The 27,987-nt window shown below is 42.2% G+C and overlaps 1 protein-coding gene across 2 annotated transcripts; it reads right to left on the bottom strand.

Annotated features, from left to right (window-relative positions):
• Window positions 1–808: 808 nt before the first annotated feature.
• On the bottom strand, window positions 809–25,998 carry CLDN18 (claudin 18). Of its 2 annotated transcripts, none has more exons than XM_028518831.2 (5): window positions 25,707–25,998; window positions 7,789–7,953; window positions 7,063–7,180; window positions 3,971–4,081; window positions 809–3,013 (listed from the first exon to the last, which is right to left on the bottom strand). In XM_028518831.2, the coding sequence occupies exons 1-5, from the start codon at window positions 25,924–25,926 to the stop codon at window positions 2,842–2,844; spliced, it is 786 nt and encodes a 261-aa protein (XP_028374632.1). In that variant the 5' UTR covers window positions 25,927–25,998; the 3' UTR covers window positions 809–2,841. The 2 variants fall into 2 exon arrangements, with proteins under 2 accessions (XP_028374632.1, XP_028374631.1); XM_028518830.2 differs by lacking the exon at window positions 25,707–25,998 and adding an exon at window positions 20,208–20,558.
• Window positions 25,999–27,987: the final 1,989 nt, after the last annotated feature.

Genomic DNA, 27,987 nt, shown 5'->3' with positions numbered 1-27,987 from the left:
GAAAGGAATGGGAAAACTCTTAATGGCGGAGGAAACTGACTCGGGTCCCAGATAGTGTTGGGGGCTCCAACCTAAGATTAACGCTGACTTAAAATGGACCTCAGCCCAAACCCAATCTTGGTGAAATTTGGGTGGCTTTTGGCTGCCACCACTGGAGGGATCAGGGATTTCATCTGCAGCGAGTGCACTTCGGGGGCCCTGGGCCTTTCCCTACACTTCGGGTGGGTGGGCATCACACCATAGTCCTCTTTAGCCTGGAAACCCTTAAAAGTGCACACAGGTTGCACAGCATACTGAGAGCTTTGCAGAGGCTGATGTCCTCTCTCATACTTGCTCTCAGTCTGTCCATCATTTACAACAGATTTGCTCACTTGACACTTTTTTAAAACTTGAGGATTAAAGATGAAATTTTACAGTTTTACATTGTTTTAAGTATTATGCTTCTTGGCTTAATAAGCAAAATTTTTTTAAAGTAAATTTACTCCTTTCTTCCATTCTCCCTTCTTTCTTCCCTCCCTCCTTCTTTTCTTCAGTTGTACGTGTGTATTTTGCCTGTTTAGGGGAATTCATCTGGCATGGTGAAAAGAGAGAGAGGTGTGGAGCCAGACCCACCCTTGTTGGAATGTTCTCCTGTTAGCTATGCAGCCTTGGCACAGGGTGACCAGATTTCCTAGAGTGCTGGGGGTGGAGGGGTTTCCTGGAATGAAGGACTTTCAGAGCCCTCAGAAACACTCCAGGAAGATCTGCTTGGCTTTGAGACTCCCACTTTGACTTCCCAAAGCTTAGGAAAAAAGAACAGAAGCTGTTCAAATGTGACATAAGCGTTTTTAATGTTTAAGTAACAAAAGCATGCAGGCCATTACTCAATGCATATACAATAAGAGAAACAAACAAAAAATAATTACAAAGCACAATCTAACTACATGGAGACTTTTAAATAATTAAGTGTTGGATGGAGAATGTGCTCATTAAAAACTCAACTGAGCCACATCTCAGTGCCTCAGGCCTGACCAGGGACTTTCTGGTGGTGGGAGGGAAAGAGATCACTGTGCCTCCAGGCCTTCAACTCAAATGTTGAGGACCCTTAACAATCTCTATGCCCTAGAATGTTCAGCTTCCTCTCCTCCCACCCCAACTTTTCTTTTTGAATCATTTTAGTGTTCTTCATTACCCCATCTTTGACAGTGAGTTCCATGTGTACTCTCTTTGATTGGGCCTAAAACCATTGCTGTCTTAGTGAGAAGGGTCTCTGAGTTTACTGTTTTCTCTGTCGGTGAACACAATTCCTTTCTGTTTAATGGGCCATGAGCTGACCTTTCCCCAGGTATAGTCTGTCCAGCCTTAAGATTCCTATGAATATTCATGCAGCTCCTTGGAGGTCACTTTTACATGATCTATTGGTGTGAGGATGTTTCCCCCTGCCAAACAATAATAATTCAATGGTCAGATCCCTCCTCCCATCCCCCAAATACCTCAGTTTCCTGGAGGGCCTATTGTGGCTCTGGTGCTGGGATGGGATCCTTGCTGCAGCAGTGATGTAAACACAGGGAAGGTGCGTGGCTGCAGAGAGCTTTCGGTTCTTAAACACTCAGTGGTCTAACCACTCCAGGTGAATTCAGTGACGAGAACTGCTCTCAGAGTAACAGAGCTCACAACAGTGCCAAGTATGTCTGCTGTCAGCTGGCAGTGGCCTGTAGCCCTGAGAGTGTGGACATGTAGCACTTGGATACCTAACACTGAGTTCAGGCTCATCACTTTTCAAAAAAAATAACTAGTTTCACATCACTTCCAAGGACCTGTTGTGTTCCATTATTTGTTTTTTACATGGGTTACACTGACTCTATCATTATAATCCAAGTCCTGGAGACTTCAAAGGGAATTATGACCAATGAGCATTTTATGAAATTTGGACTTAAGTATGATTTTTTACACTGGAAAATATAGACAACATCAAAGCAATTAGTTTTTCATTTTCTTCTATCTATATATAGGAATGAGGCAAATTCACAGAGACAGTGTATCATTTTACTAAGACATTATTTATTCTAACTCTATGGAGAATACAAAATATATTTAGAGTACCAAAAAATCATCTTCTCATTCTTCTAGGGATACTTTCTGGCCTGTGACAAAACGGGGACCCATAGTGGAGAGCTCAGGAAACCTTTGGGAGAGTCTTGCTGGAATTAGCAGATGCTCCCAACCCCCCTGCAAAAATATGGAAAGTCTGGTTTCCTCAACCTGAAACACTTTGGTCCAGGTAACACTTAAGATCACAGCCTAAGAAAACTTGGATAATGAGCTAGAGACATTACAAATAATTCCCCCCTCTCACCTCTTCAATCAGTGTTTATTAGTAGCCAAATTGGGGTGTGAGGGGGCAAAAATCAAACAGCAGGGAATGATGTTTTTTGACAGACTTTCTTTTTTCCCTTTCAGATTTGTTCTGGGGGATGAGTTGAGAAATACAGAATCAATGAGATATTGGCTAGGAGGAGGACGGAGAGTCTATCTAAATCATTCAAGTGTCTGATAGGAATTCAAACCACATTCTATCATCAGATTAGGAAGGTTATATTAAGAAAAGAGAAACAGAGGATCACAAAATGTAAGCTATAACCTTAGTCTACATCATATCTGATAGCTCAGCTGTTTTGTGATGGAACATTTAGAGGCAGAGCCATTTGGCTAAACCATCTGGCCTCACTGCAGGTGTAATGAAGGCTTTCCTAACTTCATCGGAGAGTCAAAAACAATCAGGGATCAAGGTAAAATGTTCTTTGTTTTGGGGTGAGCTCTAATTGGGGTTTTCTTCTGCCCATGCCGAGGTGTCTTGGAGTGCTACACATAGTCATACTTGGAGGGTTGAGATTGTCCCTCATCCTCTGTGTGGGCACCCCCTTCATATATCTTCTTGTTTTTGGTGCTGGGCCCAAAGCCAGTGCTAGCCTTGAAGCCGCCGGTCCTGTAGGCGACATTGTGGCCTGAGGCATGATAAGACACAGTTTTGTAGCTGAAAGAAAAAGAAACATTACATGACCATAGATGTATTTGATAGGAGAACAAAGCACCTCACTTACCCTGGAGTGTCTCAGGTTTAGCACTGAAAGTCCAGTATCCCATGAAACCCTTCCACCTGGGCAAACTGCGAGAAGTGGTCACTCTAGGTTTTGGAACACTCGTTTTTGGACCTCTGCAGTGGAGCAGAATTTCTTGCTTTGTATTAGAGCTGGTAGTTACTGACTAGTGAGTTTCCTCTGTTAATCAATTAAAGTGAAGCTGAACCAGAAACAATGCCCAGGGGAACATGGTTATGCCAAGGAATCATAGAATTGGGAGCTATAAGGTACCTATGTGCAGCCCATGTCCTCTAATCTGCTCAGTTGATGGATGAGGTAACAGAGGTCCAGAAAGGGCAAATGATTTTCTAGTGTTTGCAGGGCTCTAATTAGCAGTAGAACCAGCCTGAGATCCAGGTCTGCCATCTCTGAGCCCATTTATGGAGTTACAGCAAAGTTTCTCAACAGCAGTACTGTTGCCATTTGGGACGTATGCTTTTTGTTGTGGGGGCCTGCCTGTGCATTGTAGGATGTTTAGCAACATCCCTGGCTTCCACCCACTAGATGTTAGTATCACCTATTCCCCTGGCCCCCAAAGATGTAACAATCAAAGTGTCTTCACATGTTGCCAGACATTCTCTGGGGGAAGAATTGCTCCCAGCTGAGAGCCATTGAGCTACAGAATATTGGAGCTAGAGGAAACCCAGGGAAGGTTTTTTTCCCCTTTAAATAGGATCACACCTAAATCAGCTCAGGAGGAAATACTCCTGTTTTATCTGTTTCTCATAAAAGAGAAAGTTCATCCTCAACAATGTTATTCCATATGCCCAGACCAATCCCTCTGGCTGCAAATTATATGTTAAAATGGACTCAGATCAAATGTTTGATTGTGTTGGGATGGGGAGACTCACTTGCTTTCTTCGGGTACCAGGCCCCTGCAGGCGATACACATCATCACGCCCCCAATGAGTGTGAGGCCTCCAGCGACCCAGCCCACGAACAGGGCCGATCCAAAGGTGTACCTGAGTGGGGAGATGATGGCTATGAATGTGGTCGACTCAACTCTCCAGGTTCCACCCACTGTACTTGACCATGCCTGTCCTGTTTCCCCTTTGGATTCCACACCTAGCCCTGCCCTTGCCCCTGGAACACACACACCTTTGGGTCACAGGCAACTGAACAGGTGCCCTGGAGAACAGCACTGGCACTGAGGCTAGCTAGCAAAGCAGCAGGGGGATTCTTGGACCTCTTAGATCACCGAGGCATATAATTAATTATAGATCTCTAATCTCAGAGAAACATCTCAGGAAGTCCCCTTTCCCTCCCTATCACCACAGGGGAGTATCTTAATGGTTTAACCAGAGAAGTTGGAGAGAATCAGTATTGAGTTATTATTTCTGAAGGAATTTTGGTCCCTTGAGTTCTCACCGTGGGCCAAGAAGCATTCATCTCATCTACCTCCATTAATCCTGGCCACCATCCCTTCAGGAAGAATATTGTCTCCATAAAGAACTAAATTGATGTGACCATCTTACAGATGAGGAAATTGAGGCTCGAGAGGCTAATTAACTTTTCCAAAGACCTGGAAGGACATGGCATTGCCAGGATTCACATGTAGGTCACTCTACCGCCAAAGCCCTCATCATTAATCATTCAACTATAGTGTCCTATATGCCTGAGGAGTGAGGTTTTCTCCTTCAACTTAGACACTCTTGACCAAGGTTAACAAACTTATATACCTACCTTGGACAGGTAAGAGACTTAAATAATAAGTAAAGTGGGCTGCATGTAAGGAAATATTTCACTCTCTTAACTCTATTATATGGGGGTGCGGGGGACACCATAGACACGATGATAAATGACCTCAGAGTTGAGCACTTGAGTGGTGTGGGGACTGTGGCAAGCTGGGGAGTGTGAGCCCTGGTCAAAGGGCAGCTGCCTCTCAGCTGCAGAGATTCTTGCCATAGGAAATGAGGGCCCGGTGCTGCCAGATATGATTTTTCTTTTTATAAGAAGGTGGGAAAAAAACCCCAGATGTGTGTGTGAGTGTGTGTCTATTATGAAATCTCAGTCTAGCAGGTACAATGGTGCTCTGCCCAGGTCCCCTCTGTCCCTTTAGCCATTTCGGTGTCTCGCCCCCAGCTCCTGCATTCTTTTGCCTTCACTATCTTGTCCCTGTGACTCTCCCTGGAGTTCGGGCTTTGGTTCAGCTGCTGGAGTCATTTCCCCACCTGCACAGAGGCTGATGGTGCTGAAGCACGAAAGACCCCACAGCTTCCTAGGACCAGGCTGAGTCCAAGACTTCATCTGAGATCTCCCCCTTCCCTGTCCTGCTTGCCCACTCCCTGTCCGGTCTCCCGTCCTTAATAAATCACTCATACATGGATTTTCAGGATCTGTTTCCCACGATCTCTTTCTGAGTAACCCAACCTGAGACACTTTTAATTTTAAAAAGTAAGTAATGAATTAAGGTTATAAAATGAGACGTTTAGGCTAATATGAAACACCTTGCAAGATGTGTACAGGGAAAGGGCAGTTTGTAGCTCTGGTCCAGGACTTGGGCTTTGCCAGTGTTACACACAAAGTGGTAATGGCAGAGTTAGGGGGCAGGAAGAGGGGATGCTGGGACTAAATAAGGCACCAGAATCAGAACCCTGCCAAGGTTTTTCTTGGCAGCTGTGCTGTCTGTGCAGAGAAGATAAAAAGACACAGAAAAAACGCTGCCCATCCATGGAGGAAAAAATTCAGGGAGGCCAGTCAGAATCCTCTGGTATCAATCTCAGGACTGAAGGTGGCTGCCCAAGGGAGAGGGGCAGGTTCTAGGGAGATGGTGTGAGAGGGAGGTGGACACTTAGCGCTGGGTGTCAGGTGGGTGGTAGGAGGCTCCTCTGGGCAGGGACAGTGACACTAGGCACATAGAAACTTTGGACAAGGTGGGCCCTTCCAATTTGTCTGTGACAGAAAAGATTTCTAGGAAATGGGACTTTCTATGCCAAAACTGGGCAAGTTCCAGCTTATTTCTAAGTTGCTTTTGTAACCCAGAGGACATGGGAGGACCATGGAGGCGAATAAGGGCAACTATAGGGATCTTCATTCTTGAAGCAAAGCAGGGATGTGAATGCAGACAGGAGTTCCAGGGAGTCAGAGAGTAAATGGGTTTACCTTGTCCTTATACCCTGCCTGTATCCCATGATGGTGCAGCTGGAGAAATACCAAGTATATCTACCCCACAGGTGATGGGTCATTAAGCTATAATGTTTGTATTGCTCTTTCAGGACAAGATCTTTTTCCTTCAGGACTTTGCTGCTGCTTCTTGCTATGAGAAATGTCCCTTTGAAGTGGCTAAATGAATACACATGTTAGAGTTGCTTTTCTGTCTTTTAAAAGTTCTGCCTTCCTTCAGACACCAAATTATAGTGAAGTTTCATCTCCCTCTGCTACACCATAACCTCCATGAGAATGAGGACCTTGTCTTTATCCCCAGCACTCAGAACAGTGTTCTGAGTAGGTGCTCAGTACATTTGTGGAAAGAATGAATTAATGAATGAGAGAAAGAATCAAGCCGAATGAAGATGAAACATTACTTCACCTTGCACCTACACTGCATCTTGCTCATTTTTAGTCAAGCTTTTACCTGTCCCTAGCCAGGTTCCCATCATGGACCAAAGATGCGGGCTGATGCTCATTTACATGCCTCAGTTAATAGTGCCTGTTTTCATTGCTACCACAATGGGGCCTGTGTAAGAGTGTTAGATAAATATTGAGATCTGTTGCAGTATTTCAATGCAAATGTCAGATCAGCCTCAACTCATATCACCAAGGATATTTCATTGAAATGAAGGTTATGAATTTACAGATCATTGTTGATTTACAATATGGCATAGCTGTCTCTGATAAATCTTTGCTATTTCAGACCCTAACAGCCACATTAGGCATACGTGTCTAATCAGATTTTTATAACAATATTCCCCATAGAAGCCTGAGACCTAGATTAGGAGGTTACCTGGTTTGAACAGTCTGCACCATCCCCCCGAGGCCGGTGTACATGTTAGCTGTAGACATCCAGAAGTTAGTAACCAGCATGTTGGCAAACACAGACACTCCAGCGATTGCACAGAGACCTGTAGACCAAGAAAAAGAAAACCCTGGAGTTAGCTTTTAAGGGATCACAATGTTTCTGAGGCAATGTATACTTAAAGGAGTTTAGATGAACAGGCCACAGTACATTCCATTCCTATAAGTGTTGATTATTGCATTCCCACTATGTGCTAGATATCATGTTAGGTGCTTAGGTTCTCTTATCTCTCTAAATGTGGAAGGATTTGTATATGTGTACAAAGAGATTTTTTCATGTATTTTGGGACCAATGGTTAAAATATAAACATTTGGGGTTTGGTTCTTTGACAATGTCAAGAGTTCATCCCTTAAAATCATTTTCTAGAATCTTACCAAAATAATGCCTTTAAGGGTTGAGTCACATGACTACCTTAGGGTTGGAAATCTCTTACAATGGGACTAGGGTGGCAGCTAAGAGGGACCTTAACACTCATGATAATTCTGTAGTGTCAGTGGGCTGTAAACTCAGATCTTGAATCTCAGTAGGAAAAGCTTTGGACTGTGTCCAAACCACACTCGGCAGGGAGAAGCTGTGTTTCCTTTGCCAGAATAATTTTGCTTTGACATTCCCAGAAGCATGTTTGACAAGCAGAAACCCCAGGCCCTAGTTTACCTGCGATAATAAACATGACTCCAGAGGTCAGTGTCATTTTGGCTTTGGCGGAGTCCTCCATGCTGCCAATGCGGATGCACTTCAGGGCAAAGATGGATACTAGGAGGCTGATGGCACCCAGGATGATGCCCACAATCATCAGGGCTCGCACCGCCTGCAGCATGGCTGTGGGACAAGGGGCAAGACACAAGCAGACAGACAAGATCATCTCAGCATGATTCATCAGGTCCTGGTTTAATAAAACCAGGTAACAACAACCAACCAGCCCTGAGCTTCTGAGGAACAGCAAGTCCATACACTGTGACATGAACCTAGTTATTGTCAAGGGATACAGAATTGTGGAAATTGCAAAACCATCACCTGCAATCCTCTGATTGATGGAGGACATGCATGGAAATGCCTGTAGAATGAGAAAATTATGGACAGCTGGAGCTGGGAGGGACAATGGAATTTATCTATTTCATTTATTCATTTTAAAGCTTGGTATTCTGGGGACCAGGAAGAGGTAATGGCATGACTAAGGTGACATTAAAAGTTATTGGTAGATCTTATAGTAAAACTGAGTTGCTTTGACTTCTAACCCAAACATCTGTCTTCTGTAGTCTTTCCACATGTGCTCAATGTATTATATAGTTGTGTCCAGTTTAGGAAAACCCAGTATTTATTTATAGCAAAAAATAAAGCAAGATCACTAAGTGATTTAACAAGGGTAGTATATTTTTGCCTCCTAAAAAAGAGACTACTAAGGTCATGGTGAGCTGTAGTTTTTGGATACATATAAAAGACAGTATATGGATCTCAGGTCTTTCAACATGACCACAGTTTACCAGGAGTTTCCTTTCCAGCAGTCAGTGGAAGCTGTAGGGCCTGCTGGGACTCTCCTGTAGTGACATCCCCTCCAAACACATCCAAAGTGTTTTCTAAGGTGCCCTTAAAGTGCATTGACTGATCTCCACAGTTTTCTACTGAGCCCCATGAGTAGGCATGGGGTGGCAGTAATTAACAGGGCAGACATGATCTTTGCCCTCATAGAGCTTCTACTGAAGTGGGGAAAGACAGTCAGTAACCATATCCACTGTAAGCATACTGAATCTTACAAAAGGAAGACAAATGAGCCCTAGCATGAGGAGTTTTAGTAGAGCAGGACTGAAGAACTGTGTGACACAAAGCAGAAAGCTTCACCCTATTCTAGTTGTCATAGAAATTCGGCTTTTGATGGGAATTTGTTAAGAGCTTTTCCAGACAGTAAAAATTTAATCTACACCCAAAGCCCTACAATGTAATATTATTGCCTCTATTTTATAATTGAAGAAATTGAGACTCAGAGGTTAAGTAACCTACCCAAGGACACAGAGCAAGGGAAAAGGAGAGATGGAGTCAAACCCAGAATTGTCCAAACAGTTATTTTCTCATCATCATGCACTACTTTGGGGTACCTTATTCTGGAAAACCCAGCAGAGGTCTGGCTCTCATCAAGGTACAGGGATCCATATCCTCCTAACAGAATGTATCCTCCAAACTTGGAGACTTGGCTATAAAATGTCATACTCTGAAAAGAATGCTAAGAATGTGTAAAGGAATATTGTCCAAAGTATACCTGAGGAATAAGTTGTCTCAGAAGATTATTTATACACATGATTCTGCAGACAAGGGAGACCTGGGAGGGAATTCTCTCCAATCTCTTTGGGAAGATTTCCATCTCAAGTATGGCCAATATTGATTCTAAGGTATGTATCATAAAGCAATTTATCATGATGAAAGAATCATCAATTAATGAAATACAATGAAAAAAGATATGTAGATTATGCAGAATTTGTGAAGGAGCCTTCTGCAATATCTGAGGAATGGAGGCTTCCCCCCCCCCCCCACCCAGGTATCTATCTCCCTGTGTAGAGATGATGGTATCCAGCTACTCTAGGTCTGCACCACTGACCTCCATTCATTAGGTGCTGATTCTCTTCTCTCTAAATTAACTTCTGGTTTTATGTTTGCTTCTCTCCTGGGAAGAGAATTCTACAAGCAGCCATTATCAGTCTTGGTCCTATTAGCAACCATATTTCCAGAGTAGATGTGTTGGTTTATGGGGTAGGCCAGTCCTCCAATACGACCATTCCTGGGGGTATTGATAACAGTGTCATCTTGGGCTTGCAAACTGAACTATGATACTTGAGCCATGGTAACCCCCACTAAGGCAAAGAGAACTCACGAGGGCCCTGGAGTGGCCCTTGAATCCATTCCTAATATAGGAGAGCTCTAGAGTGTCTGTCACCTGTGACCTCCCAAGCCTTGCCCAATGGTTTTGCTGGCCCATAGGATACTGGGAAGAAATACCCTGTTCATTCCCTCATTGGCAAATGCAAGCATGTATCACCTACTTGTGTATTAATTTACATCTTTCTATATTCATCTAGCACATGTTGGTGTACTCTCATAGTGAAACAGCACATTCATATGCTCATCCGTGGAGTCACTCATTCATTCATCAGGATTTTAAAGCTCAAATTCTCTGCAAAACCCTTTGCTGATGCTGTAGGAGGTATGAAGTTTCATAGGAAATAGTCTCTGCCTTCAAGCAGCTTATAACATGAGAAGATTACATTTTTATTGGAAATTCTGAGCCTCAAATTTCTTTTCATCTTGGGAGTATCTTGGCAATGTAATCATAATAGAACCACTTTCTAACAGTAGTTGTGTTGTGGCTCTAATATTCTTTAACACACACAGTATAATCATAAACCTGTAGCTCAGGACAGCTACAGAGAAGACATCTGTGGGACATCCCCAGACTTCAAGAAATATCCTCAAAGCTGTTCTGTTTTTGGGTGTTACTACCAGGAAACAGGACATATGAGAAGAGGGAGGGTCCTTGACTTTCCCACCACCTTGTCCCCATGGGCCTCTTATGAACTTCAAATCTTCCCAGGAACCTGTTAGAGGTTTTAAAAACTGCTCTTGTTCTGATATTTTAAGCTTTAAACTATCCAGAGAATCAAATTATTTATCCCTTTTAAGAAACACTTGGCAAGACATCTGATTAACACAATCAAAAAGCAATCAGTGAATCAACCACCCAACTAGCTAACCCACCAACAAATAATAATTAACCAATTAGGATAAAGAATGTCTCTTCCTCATTTTATGAAAAATTACAATCACCTGGGACTCTTTTGATTGAGTGGGCTTCTAATATTTGTTCCTGAAAACATATGACGTGTGTGCTGTGGCTATAGCTGAGGTATGTGACCTTCCCTGACACTGCTGGATAGGAAGGGTGGGAATGCTGGCAGGTGGAGAGAAATTAAAGTGATGGAGAAAAGAGATAAAAGCACTGTGACCTTGCCTGATGTGGAGAGTTGCTGCTAGTGTGAGATAGGAGCCCCTAGGTAGTGGAATCCTAGCCAGTTTGTCCCAGCCAGCCTTTGCCTTAGGCTCTTGCCTCTACTGAGTCAGGTTTGCATGACAAGTCCTCATTTCTTTCCTGCTCTTTCTTGACCCCTGGACTTCAGATGAACAATGGCACCTTCTTTGAACCAGGGGCCCATCCTGACATTGAGCTCCTTTTCATATTTGGGATCTCCTTCTAGCTTACTCCTATCTCTCTCTCTCTCTTTTTAGCTTATAGTTAGAAAAGACACAACATTGTTTATACCTTGTGGGGTCACCACCAGAGCCACAATTCAGCCTGGATGGATGGACCAAGGTCTTCCATGCTTTGGAGACCCCTTAGGAGTTTTTTCTGAGAGTGGGAGCTGTAATGGAGACAGATGCCAGGAAGTAGGAGAAAATGTTCTCCACTACTCATTGCTATAATCCCCCTATGTCTAGTAATGACCATGGAGATATGTGGTGGTGACCTGAACTTTCTTTCCAGCTAGAAGATTTTATGATCTGGAATTCTAATCCTTTTCCATAAAGATGTAACCAGAGAAACTACTCCTAATAGAGGTAGGTTTCTCTTTTAGCTATTCTGTCTCTTATCTAATATTCTGAGCAGGAGGCATAGGCTTATCAGCTGATAACAGGTGAGTCAATGGGTTCTAAAGACTGATTCCCTGCACCGAAGGTGTGACTACAGCATTCTTTCCAATAAACAATGGGGCATTATCAGACATGAAGGGTGGGAAGGATTCAGGGTTGACAGAAACAAACAGAAAAATGGGACTCAGTGTTCTTTCCCTGTTGCAAAATTTCTTATTCTCTTGAAATGAAGTGACAGGCAAGTTGATCTCAGGTGTGGTTTCCAACATGGGCTGCACCTCAACATCTCCTGGGGAAACTTTTCAAAAAATATTAATGTTTTGGCCTCAACCATAGAGATTTTCATGTAATTATTTATATTTTTAAAGTTTTTAAAAAAGATTTTATTTATTTATTTTTAGAGAGGGAAGGGAGGGAGATAGGGAGAGAGAAACATCAATGTGCGGTTGCTGGGCATCATGGCCCGCAACCCAGGCATTTGCCCTGACTGGGAATCAAACCTGCGACACTTTGGTTCACAGCCTGTGCCCAATCCACTGAGCTACGCCAGCCAGGGTATTTTTAAAGATTTTAAAATTGTTATTCTATTACAGTTCTCCAAATTTTTCTCCCTTTGCCCTCCTCCACCTATCCCACCTCCCACTCCTACAGTTAATTCTCACACATAAATTGCAAGGAATAATTTGGGAAAACAGACCTCAAGAGGGTTCAGGAGGAGGTATGAGGGTGGGGAATTGAGAGGAAAGAGTTCTCAGTGGTTGACATCACTGAGGTGGCTGGGGGACAGGGGTGGGGCTGATGAGACAGCAAGTCACCAGGAACCAAAGGCCTTTGATAGAGTGGGGTAGGGAGGGGAGATGACCCATACCTTCAGATAGAACTACATCTCAGACTGGAGCAGGAAGAGCTGGTGGAGGAGTCCAAAGGAGGGGAACCCAGAGGAGGCAAGTCTGAGGTCAGACCTCAGAGGCAAGGCCCTTCAGAATAAGCTGGAAGGCCTAGATTTTCCATAGATCCCAGGAAACTAATATGGAGGTCCTTGTATTTTATGAAATCCTACAGAATTATGTAATGCCAGGTAAGTTGTTAGGGAAGTCATTTAACCTCATTGAAGCCTAGTTCCCTAAACTCTAGAGTGGGATAGAGCTGTTGTGAGGATTGGATGCTACTCAGCACCAGCATAGAACTAAGCCAGTCTCAGTAAATATTAGTTCCCTTCCCTTCTCTAAAAAGAAGTTACCTCTCTCCAACCCCACATGACTTTGACTTGTACTGTGTGCAAACCTGAATCATTATCATGTGAATCCTCTCACGTGGTAATGAATGGTTGAGGATTTGAAAAAGCCTTGGATCACTTCCAGCCAAGATGGAGGCATAAGGAGATACATTTGGCCTTCTTGCACAACCAAAAGAAGAACAACAACAAATTTAAAAGCCAAAAATAACCAGAACTGATAGAAAGTCGAACTGTATGGAAGGCTGACAATCAAGGAGTTAAAGAAGAAAAATTCATCCAGACTGGTAGGAGGGGTGGAGAGAGGTAGCTAGGGGAGAGAGGATGCACAGCAAGGCTACAGCTAGAGGACCAGAAAGTCCCACATTTGCATGTAGATAAACTGGGAGGATCAACTGGGAAGTAAGAGAAACAGTGCCACCCAGAGTTCCAGCATGGGGAAAGAAAGCCTCAAAACCTCTGGCTGTAAAAACCTATGGGGTTTACAGCAGCAGGAGAAACTCCCAGCCTCACAGGAGAGTTCATTGGAGAGACCCACAGAGTCCTAGAATGTACACAAACCCACAAACCCACCTACCCAGGAATCAGCACCAGAAAGGCCCAATTTGATTGTGGGTAGTGGAGGAAATGACTGAAAGCTGTCTGAAAGCTGCGCAAGCAGCATTATTCCCTTTCTGACCCACATACAGTGCCACAATGCAGCAACGTGTGTTGCTCTGCCCTGACCAATACCTAAGACTCCATCCCTTACAATGTAAAAGCTGTGCTAAGACAAAGAAATATGGCCTCAATGAAAGAACAGATCAAAACCCCTCAAATAGAACTAAGCAATGAAGAGACAGTCAACCCATCATATAGAGCATTCAAAACCTGGTAATCAGGATGCTCACAGATATGATTGAGTATGGTCACAAAATATAGGAAAAAGTGAAGGCTATGTAAAGTGAAATGAAGAAAAATATATAGGCAACCAACAGTGAAGGGAAGGAAACTGGAACTCAAATCAACAACTTAGACAAGAAGGAAGAAATAAACATTCAGCTGGAACAGAATGAAGAAACAAGAATTCAAAAAAATGAGGAGAGGCTTAGGAACCTCTGGGACAACTTTAAATGTTCCAATGTCTGAATCATAGGGGTGTGAGAAGGAGAAGAAGAAGACCAAGAAATTGAAAACTTACTTGAACAAATAATGAAGAACTTCCCCAATCTGGCAAAGGAAATAGACTTTCAGGAAGTCCAGGAAGCTCAGAGAGTCCCAAAGAAGTTGGACTCAAGGAAGTACACACTAAGGCACATAATTACATTACCCAAGATGAAAGATGAGGAGAGAATCTTAAAAGCAGCAAGAGAAAAGGAGACAGTTACCTACAAAGGAGTTCCTGCAAGACAATCAGCTGATTTCTCAAAAGAAACCTTGCAGGCAAGCAGAGCCTGGAAAGCATTCAAAGTCACAAAAGGCAAGAACCTACATCCAAGATTACTATATCCAGCAAAGCTATCATTTATAATGGAATGACAGATAAAGTGCTTCCCAGATAATGTCAAGTTAAAGGAGTTCATCATCACCCAGCCTTTATTATATGAAATGTTAAAGGGACTTATCTAAGAAAAAGAAGATGATAAAAAATATGAACAGTAAAATGACAACAAACTCACAACTATCAACAATTGAGCCTAAAAAAAACAAACAAAGACAACAACTAGAACAGGAACAGAATCACAGAACTGGAGATCCCATGGCAGGTTATCAGTGGGGAAGGAAAGGGGGGAATGAAGGAAAGGTACAGGGAATAAGAAGCACAAATGGTAGGTAGAAAATAGGTGGAGGTTAAGAATAGTGTGGGAAATGGAGAAGCCAAAGAACTTATATATATGACCCATGGACATGAACTGAAGGGGGATATGCTGGTGGCAGATGGGGTACAGGGCAGAGGGGAATAAAGGGGAGGAAAAAAATGGGACAACTGTAATAGCATAATCAGTAAAGTATACTTAAAAGAAAAAAAAAGAGGCATGGGTGAAGGAGTGTGAAGGACAATAGGGAAAGAAGATTTAAGAAAAAAAGGAAGAGAAGGGCTTGGACCAAAGAGCAAGGAAGATCAGGGAAAACAGGCTCAGGATTGGCTGGCAGTGAACAGGAGAGCTGAATGATAGGTGAGGCAGTGTAGGTGGTTTTTGTCTTCATTGTCCTTCCTTTTCACCTCTAAGGTGGGGTCCAACTATGTAACTCTGACAGTGGTTGTCCCCACCATGAAATGATGCTCCTCCAGTGACTAGTGCATGCTAGGGCATGATGTTTTGTAGGTGGCTGCCCCCCTATCAAAGCAACAACTTCCACAACCACAAGCTGAGGAGGCATTCTGATTCCTGACCATTGAAAAATCAGGGCAAGCAGCCTCATTTTTATAATGAACACACTGGTTATCTTGGGCTTTGTAGCTATGCTTTCAGCTCTCCATCAGATTCCCTTCAGTGTACAACAGCATGTACACATTTAAGGGTTTGTTCACATATTTAAAAAGGCCAAAACATCTCCTTTTGGGGCAGGGAGAGAAAGAAAAAACAGCTTGACCAAGCCTAAGGGGCTTCCCCAGATCTAATTTCAACTTTATGACTAATGTGTAATCCCTTCCCTTCCTAAGGCCAGTTTCTTCTAGCAGACATTAGAGAAAGACAAGTTGGTTTCACAGGATCATGAGCATTAGACTTTGTGTGAAAAAATCAGCCAATAGTAAGAAGAAACAAACAAAGCAGCTCCTTTAGAAAAGATTCTTAAGAGCAGTTTCAATCTTTTTTCATATTTTTTCCTCTTAAGAATTCCATTTTATGGAATTGTTCTCTGGGTTAAATGTGGTTTTGTTAGAATCCATTCCTGTGTGTGTAAATGTGATTGACAGGTTGATGGGAAACTCCCTAGCTCTCCAGTGCCTGTTTTTTTTTTTTTCACATAGATGTAGGCAGCTGTGTAAAAAAAAATCAAGACCTTCAGTGTCTGCAAAGAGGCTGAGAACCTGTGAAGTGCTTAGAACACAGGTGGAATGAGGGATGGAAAGGAGAAAAAAAGACCCTAAGTAATCTTTACTTTGGATATTTGGATTCATAAAAGGTGTTTGACTTTGGAGAAGAAATCTGAAAGACGAAATGTTTGAGAACTTTGGGTAGTGTAGACCCAAAAGTAATGATTTAATGATTTAAAGAGCAAGAGCTTGTAAATGGGTCACAGAGCACTCTCACACAAATGTCTACATATGAGATTGTGAGGCATTTCCCAGATGGAGAAAGTAAGGTCAAGAGAGGTGGGTGGTCAAGCTGTGCCCTCGATTCCAACTCATCTGTCTCTAGCCATTGGGCCTGCCACTGCACTGAATTCAGTCCAAATATTTGCAAACACATTAGAAAAAAAACCATTACTTAACTATGACGTCATCGTGGAGCCACATACATGAGTTTGCCAGGTCTCTTAGCCTCCTCTCCACCTTCTCATTGACTGACATTTGCTTTTTCCTTCCACTGTCTCCAGGGAGGAGAAATGGAAATGACACACAAGTCCTCCACTCTTTAAATTTAGAACTCCTAATTGTGTACTGTTAATGATATTGCTATAAATGGGCCAAGGCTATTGCTGTGACCCTTATTCTCATTATGCTCAAGCCCAGACCAATCTCTTCAATACTAAAGGCAGCCCCTTCTACCTGTAACACAGAAACAGAGCCTGAGCATGGGGCAGGGAAAGACACAGGCTTGGAAGTTTTTCAGTCTTGGGTTCAAATCCTGCTTTTGCATCTTCTATCCATGGAGCTTAGGCATGTTTTTTACCTTGTTCCACTTTCTGAGCCTCAGTTTCCACTTTTGTAAAAATAAAGCTAATATGTATTTCCCTGTATTGTTGTGAAGATTAAAGTGGAAAGTCAAGGTGCAGTCCTCTAACTGGTAGCTGTTTTCATTTCTGGGCACTGTCCTTGGAGAGCTACATGCTGCATTGACTGTTTGGAATATATTGAGGGAATCTTGGGCTATAAATTATGTACGGATGGTAATATTCAAGTAAACAATCCTACTACCAATACCGTTTACCTCATTAATCTATTTGTAGGTTATACAATATAGCTAGTTGAATGGAATTAAATTATTCTATGGCTGTAAGTTCCAGTGAATGAAAGTTTACTGAGATTTTGCAAGAAAAGAGCTTAGAGTTAGGAGAAATTAAATACTTGGTAGTGGTTATTATGATTATTAACCGAAGTATTATAATGCTATCTGCCTCGTGTCTTTATAGCACATTAAGGCCTACTTCTCTGCTGATGGGTGGTACTCCTGTGGGAAGTGGATTAAAAACTCCCCCAAACCTTCCATTCCTATCTCCAGGCATTTCACCCAGCTCCTCTGCTTCAGGTCTGTATTCCCTAGGTCCCCTGTCATGCTCAAGAAAATGTTTCAGCTGCTGTTTCTGATGGCTGAATTCCCTCTGGGTGCTGGGTCCTGTCTGGCTAATGTTACTCCTTTCAGCTCTCTTGGGAACCCCGCAAGCTTCCAGAAGACCTCCTGGGCCTCCTCCCTGGTCATTTTATCTCCTTATGTTCCTGCCTTCAGTTTTTTTACTTTCTTTTTATCCTTTTCCTCCTGGTAATATTTCCAGCCATCTCTTACTTCAGCCAGCCAAATCATAAGACATCCAACAAATATTTGCATTTTGGGATGCCAATTTACACTGTAGTCACTCCTGCTACATGAGTACTGGCTATTTTAAATTCATACTGTTCTCTGTGGCCACAAATGATCAAATATTTAAAGTATCTCCTTTCTCCAACTCAGTCCCAAGAAATGTCTCCCCTGGCTTTTGGTGGAATTGTGTTTCCCTGATCCAGATGGTCAAGGCTGGGGTACATCTTTGTGATGGCTGCCTGGAACTCCTCAGCTTTTCAGATTTGTGAACAGAGTCAGGAGAAGGGTATATGCTCAATGCTATCAGAGTGCTCTGGGTTTGGTATAGAGGTTTGTGGGATCCTGTTCAACATAGAGATGTGAGGAGGCTTCAGGGAAGGGTGGTATTTGAGTTGGACCTTGCAATGGGAAGATTTGTGGAGATGACAGTTAGGGTGGTAGAGGGGGGGCATTTGGGCAGTGGGAGAAATGGGTATCCAGGTCAGAGCCCAGAGTATAGTAAATGGACAGGGAGAAGCATTGGCTTGGGACCAGGGAATACAAAGTGATAGGCCAGGGAAGGTAAGTGAGGGATGTAGGAGGGTCTGGCTATAAGGCTGTTATGTATGCACCCGATTAAGCTAGGAATGGGGAACCATGAGAGCTGTTTGGGTTTTTGAAACATCTCGGCAGTTAAGAACTGAGGACTGGAAGTTGTTGATTGGGAAATTCTGCCAAACCTGCCACCATCAAAAGAGCAAACAAACACTCTAAAGAGATGAAGGATAGAAACCAGATGGAAAAAGGCTGAGAGTGAGAGGTGGTAGACAAATTTAGCCTTTTAATTTGGTAGTCAGCGATCCAGGAGAAACAGAACTTGATAATGACCGGAATCAAAGAAAGATTTTCAAGGGAAGGAAGATATAAGCATAAGTGAGGAGGATATGTGAAAGAGGCAAGAAGGAGAGGGGCTGATCAGCCAGATGACCTGACAGGATGGTGTGGGGCCTATAGAGCCCTGGTGGAGAAGTTGGCCTTGGACAGGAGAGAAGGAGGGGATCTTGTTCTACTGAGAGTAGAAATGTCAAGTGGGAGAGGAGGAGAGTTTCCCCTGGTAAAATAAGAAAGACAAATGATATTGGTAGCAATGAGGCTTAGTCATTTCAGAGCGGAAATATCTGGGAGCTCCACACGTGGAAAGATAAAGAATGAACAAGACATCGATAACATGTGATAAGCCTCTGAGAAGAGGTTATTGAGCATGAAGTCATGGGATGTCATGCCTTAATTTTGGATATGAAGTCAATCTTTTTTCTTCATTTAAGTGTTAAAATTAAGTGTAGTCAGCAATTCAACAATCCATGGTTTTGCATCTCCCCCTCCCTTCTGACCTCTCTTCCCACACTACAGCATAATCCCTCCTTCACTGGATTTCTTTTTTCTCTCTGGCCAGGTTCTTCCTCTGCTTCTCCAAGCAGGTGTTTTATGTAGTCTGTGGCCCTGTTGGTCCTACAGTATGAGTGGTTTCCAAAATATGGGGTTAACTAAGCCAATTTTTCTATTCTGTCACCCATCTTCTATTTTTTTCTGAAAATAAAGATGAATTAATTAAATTGCTTTTCACAGTTAAGTTTCAAGGGCTTCACAGGCTCTTAGCAGTTTCATTGCAAATTTATTTCCATCTACCTGTTCACAAGGTGTTTGTTTTAGAGAGACAAAACCCAACACCATTTTCCTTTCCTTACCAAACTCACCCTGGACACTCCTTGGAACCACTGTTTTATTTTCTCTTTTCTTTACTTTCTTCTTCTTCTTTTTTTAAAAACACAAGTAGAACTCCCATAATAGCCAGATTGAAAAGTTCCTATGATACATATTTAGTTTATCTTCAGGGGTGAAAGAATGTCACTTTTATAATTATATTTATATTCTGACATTATTATAATATGATTATAATTCTATAACTATATTCTGACATACATTGTTTTTTTTAGGAGTGCCTACCAGAACTCACAAATGCAGAAAAAGAATATAATTTAATGGTAATATTTTTTAGCACTTAAAGAGATCCAACTTTTCAAAGAAAAATAGAATTGAATTGAAAATGAAATAAAACTAGCTCTCAAAAAACTCACTCAGCTCTAAGAAAATATTCACCATTCTACTGCCTTACTCCCATGTATGTGCAGGCAGAAGCAAGCTCCATGCACATACATGCACACAGTTAATTTTCTCCTTGAGGAACACTGATCTATTCTAGTATCATGAGCATGCCTTTACAACAGACCCATTCTTTTCATGACCCGCATCTTCACTACCAATTCTTTTGACTTGATCTGAATTCTCTGATTTCCTCCCTTATGTCTATTGCCCTCTTTGACTTAAGGCCAACTCTTCTTATCCACACCTTGTACTCTGAGCCAACCCTGCAAGGGTCACTCCTAGAGGTGGAAGCATGACTCAGTCCCTGTGGTAATTTCCGAGGTCCTCCTGGCTGCGGTGATAACTCATAGCTCCTTCCTGCCCTCACCTGGTGGGGCCCCTGGGTCTTGCTCAGCACCTACCTGGAAGGCCCAAGATGGTGAAGTAGGGCCGGCATTCGGTGAACCCTGAGCTCTGCCTCACGCAGCTCTGCCAGAGCCCTTCATACTGGAACACGGAGGTGACAGGGTTGTCATACAGGTCTTGGGTGCTCCACGTGTCCATCCCCGTGGCAGCAATGCAGCCCACAAGACCCAGGATGGACAAAAGGAAGCCCACCACTTGGTATGTGGTGGTGGACATGGCTTTCGCCTCTGGCACTCTGGCTGTCGCCTTGGAACCAGCTGCCACCTTCCTCCTGTGGAAGGTGTGGTCCTACCGTGCTCCTGAGGGGAGCAGCTCTAATCAGATGGTTTCTCTCAGCTCTTGGTGTTTGCTCACAGTGTTTTCCTTAGATAGTTCAGTTTCACTCTTGGTTCAAGGGCATTATTTTTTCATTTGTTAGGGAAGCGGCTCCAAGAGGCACTTGTCTTGCTGATCTGCGCAGGCCCAGCTAGTGTGAGTGCAGAGCAGGCTGAGTGGACACCCTCTGGCTCTGCCTGGAGCACGCCACCATCTGGGGAAAAGCTGACGTGTCCAGCACAGAGGAGAACAGAGGAGAACCCCCACAGCTCTTCCATGAGGCTCCGCTCATCTTGGGAAACCCCTTTGGCTGACCTCACTTTAAAAAAAATGGCCCCAGGAACCTCCGTCTTAAACAAGACCTCCACATTTTCTCCTCACAACTATTAACAACTTTTTCACTCATATCTATTTTAATATTATAGAGATGAATAGAGCGGGTGTTATATTCCCCCCATATATTTTGGGGGGGCATTGAGTCAAGTGAGGTAGGTACAAATAGATTAAAGAACTTGTTCAGATGCATTGAACCACAGATGCTTTAAATTGGCAAAGGTGGAGCTCCTACCTCAACTTCCTCTCTTGTGCTCTTTCTCTATTTCCACATGGGGAGCCAAGGGCAGACTAAGTTGTCCCCACTTTTCAGAACAGGAAGCCAAATCCTAGAGATATGCTCTTGGTCCGCAGGTATTGGCATTGGGATGAAAAGGTGTGAGGCATCCTGTTGACCTCCTTCTCACCCTTTCACTGGTGCCACAGAACCACATGAGGACCACAGGGCAGTCACAGAAGGTTCCACAAAGGCCAGAGGAAGAACCCAGGCTGGCTGGACCAAAGACCCTGCCTGGGTTACTGACAGACCTAGGATCTGCTCCTGACCCTGTACAAACAATGTGGTGTGCTGGGCAATTTGGGGTAAACTGCCCAACTCAAGAAAGTCACAGTGTCTTCATTTGTAATATGGGGACTAAACTAGGACACTTCAGAGCCCTTTTAGGTCTCACATACTTGTCTTCTATATTTTGCAGAAAAATTTTCAGTGCAATTGATAAAAGTATCAGGAATTATATAATCATGCGAAAGAAAGACTTAGCCAGAGATCAGCCATTGCATTTTGTCTACACAGTTTGATTTTTTTAGAGAATTCATTGTTCTGCTGCTTCCTGTGGGTCATTTGCATCTTGCCTCTCAATTCTGGTACATTTTAACTAGATCTTCTCTAAATCTGAATTTCAAGGCCCTGAATACACATACACATACACCCAGTCTCTAACCTGTACAAGTTCTCCAGGAAACAAGGCAGAGCATCTGGACATTTCAATGTTATCTTGGGTGCACCCAGCCACTGCTCTCACGGCTTTATTCCCAGCAAACACAGTACGCAAATATGGAAGGTCTCCTTCCTAATTTGAATGGAGGCAACACTTCCCTCAACTGCACACCTTGCTTTAGGTTCTGTGGTCAGGGTTAGTAGAGAACAAAGCATGAGCCAGAAAACCCAAAAGTAGAGAGTAAGCCAGAGTCATATATGACTTATCATATTTTTTGGACTATAAAATGCACCTTTTTACCACATTTTTTGCTTCAAATTTTTTCCTCCTATCTTCCTCCTCTAAAACCTAGGTGCATCTGGGGTCCACACCATAAGGTACACCTAGGTTATAGAGGAAGAAGGTAGGAAAAAAATTTTTGAAGCAAAAAATGTGGTAAAATGCTGTGTATTATAGTCCGAAAAATATGGTAGGTGATAGTGTTAGTGGCTCTGTATCCCCTGAACTGAGCTGCAAGGCCAGGTCTAAAAGGTGGGGAAAAAGTGACTGTGGTCTCTGCTGGTGGACACAGATTGACCAACTAGTTTGGGAAATAATGGAATAATTCAGGAATGTTTCTGTGGACAAAGTCCAGTGTACTCTTATTTTAACCAAGACATGGGCTTTTTGTTCAAACAGAGATCTATGAGAGTTTGGTTTTAAGTTGTTTATTTTATGACATTTGTCTAACAATCCTCCCAATTGATTATACCACCAAAATAATAAATCAATGATGGAAAAATTTAAAAAATAGTTTATTACAAGTTATCTAGTCTTACTCCCTTTTCCCTACACAAATGTTTTTATGCAAAATTTAAATATTTAGGTATAATGAATTAAGCTTTCTTTCTTGTTTGAAATGTCAACAGTGAGTTTATTTTTTTGGAAGAAGAAAAAGTTAATTTAAAGAATAGATGAAAGCCACTCTACTTAGGCAGAATGTTAGATGAGTAGAGAGGAATTATAAGTCTACATACTTTTTTATGTGAAATAAATAAGGACACATTTTAAAACATCTGGAAGATGGGATTTTTCGCTTCCTGGTGAGATTCTGTGCTCTGAAGCGAGTGGGTCACTGCCCTACCTGTCACTGCCAAAGAGTGAATGTGGTCCACAGGGGAAAAGCTGGCTTCCTCGTTCACGGCAATATATTTGTTAAAATATATTAAATGTATCTCTAACATATTAATAATTTATGGTCTGATTCTGTTTAACAATACTGTAATAGTGTTGGCACAACTTTGTTTAATAGCCTTTAAAGTGGAACAAAATGTTTCACTGACTTCATAGGGAAAATCATCCCTATATTCAGAGTTAAATATGGTTCTGGCAGTACCATTTCAAGTTATAAATTTCCAGGAGCTTATATTATTTCTCTGATAATGGAGAAAACATTTCCTTCACTTTTACTTTACCATTTTTAGAACTATAAATATAAAATCATATATAGTAATTAAGCAAAATTAGTTGTCAAGTGGCAAAGTAGAGTATGGGAGGAGTAGAATTAGTCTCTAGTAAGAAAAAGAACCAATCCATCTATTAATTTAAAAAGTATATTACCACATTGTACGGGGGGAGGGCAAAAGCAGGCTTACAGTTGTTTGTTAAACAATACAATAATGAATAAATAATAATACAAGACTAAATTCTGTGTTTTCTGTACTCACAACTATAAACCTACTTTTGCCCCACCCTGTACATCCCTAATTTCTGATCCACCTTTAGGTGCTCATAATAGAACATTTGGAAGTAGAGATAATTTTAACAAATCACTCATAATTTTAAAACCTAGACAAAATATTTGGAATACTTCCTTTTTATCCCTTTTCTGTATATAATTTTTTAAAGATTTTATTTCTTTATATTTAGAAAGAGGGGAAGGGAAGGAGAAAGAGAGGGAGAGAAACATCAGTGTGTGGTTGCCTCTCATGTGCCCCCCACTGGGGACCTGGCCCACAACCCAGGCATGTACCCTGACTGGGAATCAAACCAATGACCTTTTGGTTCACAGACCCATGCTCAATCCACAGAGCTACTCCAGCTAGGGCCCTTCTCTGTATATAATTTTTACCTGATTAAGACATTATACCATTTGATGATTTGCTCTTTTTACTTAATTGCATACATGTGCAATTAAACTCTTTGTAAACATCATTTAATATATTTAATATTAATCATTTAATTTGATACAAACAAAATAGTATTTTAATGTGAGTATAATAGTATTCCATTACAGAGAAGTATTATTATTCATCTAAACATCATCTATTCCTTCTAAAATTTATTTTATTTTTTAAAATTACAGTTGACATTTAATATTATATTAGTTCCAGGAATACAGCATAATGGTTAGACATTTGTATAACTTAAGAAGTGATTTCCACCCCCTCAAGAGGTCTAGTACCTGGCTGACACCATATAGTTATTACAATTTATTGACCATATATTCTCTATGCTGTACTTTACATCCCCATTACTATTTTGTAACTGCCAATTCATACTTCTTAATCCCTTCACCTTTCTCACCCACTCCTAACAGCCACCTAAAAAAATGAAATAAACAAACAAGCAGCATCTATTCTTATACCTCACCCAGTGGTTTTTTTTTTTTTTGTATGAAAAACAATATTATGCTCAATACTTTTCACACAGCTCTTTGCCAGAATTTCTGATTACTCTTATGGGGTAGATTCCTAAGAGAAGAATTAAGATGTCAAATGGTGTGAAGTTAAAAAAAATATTTTATGTAGAACTAGATTTTTTTCTATAAATTTTATTCCCAAAAGCAGTATTTGAAGGATTTTTTTTTTTCACTACAACCATTGAGGGTGGGTTTTAGGTTCACAGAATCCTGAAGTTGCAGTGAGATTCCCATCAATAAGGTGGAATGTCTAGAAAGACGAATCACTGTGTGACTGATGCCTTCACTTGTCACCTCCTGTGCATGTCTAAATCTTGACCTTACAGTCAAATGGTGAGTGTCTGGAGGGGAAAGCCCAATTTTCTAGTCCTAATACTCCTTGCAACACCACCTTAGATCAATCTCCCTCTCAAGACTTTGATATATATATTTATGGAAGGAACAAAGAACTAAAAAATAAAAAATGACAAGTTTATACTTCACCTTACTCTGTTACCTGAGTGAAAGACACTTTCAACATTTTACCCTTTTGAGACTTGAGTTTTTCATCAAGTAAAAATGACTAGTTTACTAAGCAAACAAGCGCACAATCCTTGTGTGGCTAGTACACCAGTCTGGGGAGGTGGATGTCCTAGTCCATACACCTTTGCCCACCTGGCAGAGTTCACTTGTCACAGAGGCCTCTATGCAGGGGGTGCCCTGGGTCCTGTTCCATGTGGCCAATATTTTCTGCAGGTCAGGAGCCAGGAGCCACAGAGGAGGACTCCATCTAGCTCACCACAGAGAGACACAGTACTCAGTTCTTTTTCTCTGCCCCAATTCTGCCACTGCTATGTGCTTAGGCTTTGCTGGAAGCTGGGCCCAGGCGTGAGGTGGCCTGGAGATGGATTCACAGTCTTCAATTCAGGAAGAGAAATCTTAGGGCTGAAAAAGGAAGTGGCTAAAGTCTGGGCCTCCTGGGTCTTATTACTGTGGGTGATTGAGACTCAATGCCATGGCTCGCATAGAAGTTATTATAAAATTAGGCTCCTTGGGAAGAATTGGGCACCATCCAGTTAGGGGAATGGGAGCTCTGACAGCTCCAGAAAGCTCTTCTCCCTAAGGTTCCTGCGGGCTTGTTCTTACCCTGGTGGTGGGGGCTGTTGCTCCTCCTTTCCCAGCAGTCCCTCTGTGGCGCCTCAGGCAGAGGCCCAGTGTCCCTCCCCAGTCTGCCAGTTACCAGCCCTTACCTGGCAGGCCCAGCAGGGTGAAGTAGCCTCGGCACTCAGTGAAGCCAGAGCTCTCTCGGACACAGGAGCGCCACAGCCCTTGGTAGTTGAATACAGCTGTCACCGGGTTGTTGTACAAATCCTGGGTGCTCCACTGGTCCATGCAGGTGGCGGCAATGACACCCGCAATCCCGATCAGTGAAACTACAAACCCCAAGCCCTGGCAGGCAGTCACGGCCATGGTGGGGTGCAGCGTTGACACAGAGCACCACACGAGAAAGGGACAGCCCAGTTCTGAGAGTGTTAAGTGTAGGGATAGAGTTTTGTCTCAAAGGCTGGTGCCTACGTCACGAATGGGCCGTGAAATGGAGGAGGGGACTCAACAGTGCCACCTGGGCTCACCCGCTCCTTTATCTGCTTATGCGAGATAATTTCCACAACATGGTACCAAGAGCCATTTGTTTTCCACCATGTGTACACTCTCCCCACTGTTTACCTTTTCAGGGAGTTTCTTTCCTGATTAGCCAGGTTCCCCTCTATAGAGGGTAAAGCAAGTGCAGAGGGCACTGCTTAGAAGGCCCAGCAGGTTGGCCAGGCAGGGCCTCCAGGTGCTAAGCCATAAAATATTTGGAGATAAAAGGGCATCATCCTGTGGCCCTTCCAAGGTGCCACTGCTGCTTTAATTAAAAAACTTAGGCAACACTGATTATTAAGCAGGATGAAGTACAGTGATTCTTGTTAATCATGGTAGATATGTTCTATAGAGTCACCAGGAACACTAAACTAGCAAATACTGACTCATAGCCCCTAGGGGAAATATAGGGTTAGGTTCCTGTGAGCCTCTGGTCACATTTTCATCAACCAATAAATAAATAATCTTGTTTTATGTATGTTTCTATTTAAAGATACCCAATTTAATATTTAGTGTTGATTCATTAACACTGAACTAGTTGCCAGCATAACTTTAATTCTGAACGAAGCTTATTTAATACAAGCTTTTCTCTGTAAGGTTCATAGTAGCTTTTTTTTGTGCTTGAAAACACTAGACATCACTTCAGCACTTTTAACAGAGAGATTTATTTCACAAAAATGTGAAAAACACAGCACTAAATATACTGTGAGAAGGACACTTGATTACAGTAGGAGAGCTGAAGCAAGAGGGTGGAGCTTCACCTGGTTCCACTTCAGGTGAGAATATGCACCTCTGGCAGCTCAAATGCACCTCATGGCCCTCTGCACATGCACATGTCCAGTAATGACTGAAGAAGTATTTTGAGTATTGATTTGGGGGTTAAAATGAATTTTAGTGAGTAGGTAAATTTGCAAATTTGAATCTGCAAATAATCAACTGCACTTATATGATGGGACCAAATAGTTAACATAGTCAGGCTGTCTGCAGTTTCTGTGGCATCGACTCTGCCTTTAGCAGAGACCACAGAGGAGGGAAGGCAGCAAAAGTAAGCAACATGAAGGCTGCAGGGCTCTGGAGCTACACAGCCTGGGTTCAATCTCACTCCACTGCTGACTAGCTGTGCAGGACAACAGCTGAATCACTTAACCTCTTTGAGTCTCATTGTCTTCATCTGTACAATAAAATAACCATTTTTTCTTCCTGATTGTTTTGTGAATCAAATGTGATTATGCATGTGAAATGCTAAGCATTAAATGTGTGGCAATATACTTGGAAAATAATAGCAAATACAGCCAGCCCTCCATATCTGTGGATCCCAAATCTATAGATTCAATTAATCTCAGATGGAAAATATTCAGAAAAAATAGTTACATTGTTGTTGATGTGTACTATGTAATTAGGCCTATGAGGGTAGTGTCTGTACTGAACATATACAGACTTTTTCTTGTCATTACTCCCTAAACAATACAGTATAACAACTATTTACATAGCATTTACATTGCATTACATGTTATAATTGTAGAGATGAATCAACAGTGTGGTGATTGCTGTGGGGGGGGGCAGTATTAGGGGACTAAATGGTAATGGAAAAAATACAATAAAGATTAAATTAAAAACACCAAACAAAGTATATGGGAGGATCTACATAGGTTATATGCAAATACTACACCATTTTTTATGAGGGACTTGAGCAACCATGGACTTTGGTATCTATGGGAGTCCTGGAGTCAAACTTCTGTGGATACCTATCAATGACTGTATTACCAGGGCAAAGTGATAGTAATATAATAAAAAGCTTTGGTGACTGACTAATCAATCTTACATTATATTTCTTTACATCAGTCAGGAACTAAAGCTTAACTTTTCATACAAAGTGTTTGTAATTATAGA

This window comes from Phyllostomus discolor, chromosome 7 (genome assembly GCF_004126475.2).
Source record: "Phyllostomus discolor isolate MPI-MPIP mPhyDis1 chromosome 7, mPhyDis1.pri.v3, whole genome shotgun sequence".
Taxonomy (NCBI): Eukaryota; Metazoa; Chordata; class Mammalia; order Chiroptera; family Phyllostomidae; genus Phyllostomus; species Phyllostomus discolor.
This window is presented reverse-complemented; position numbering and strand designations above follow the sequence as displayed.

Excerpts from the sequence above, each read along its gene's own strand:
- CLDN18 (XM_028518831.2), bottom strand. The coding sequence starts at position 25,926 with ATGGCCGTGACTGCCTGCCAGGGCTTGGGGTTTGTAGTTTCACTGATC. Across the intron at positions 7,181-7,788 it reads AGTCATGTTTATTATCGCAG|GTCTCTGTGCAATCGCTGGA; the intron begins GTAAACTAGGGC and ends CTTGGTCTACAG. Across the intron at positions 3,014-3,970 it reads CTGGTACCCGAAGAAAGCAA|CTACAAAACTGTGTCTTATC; the intron begins GTGAGTCTCCCC and ends TTTTTCTTTCAG.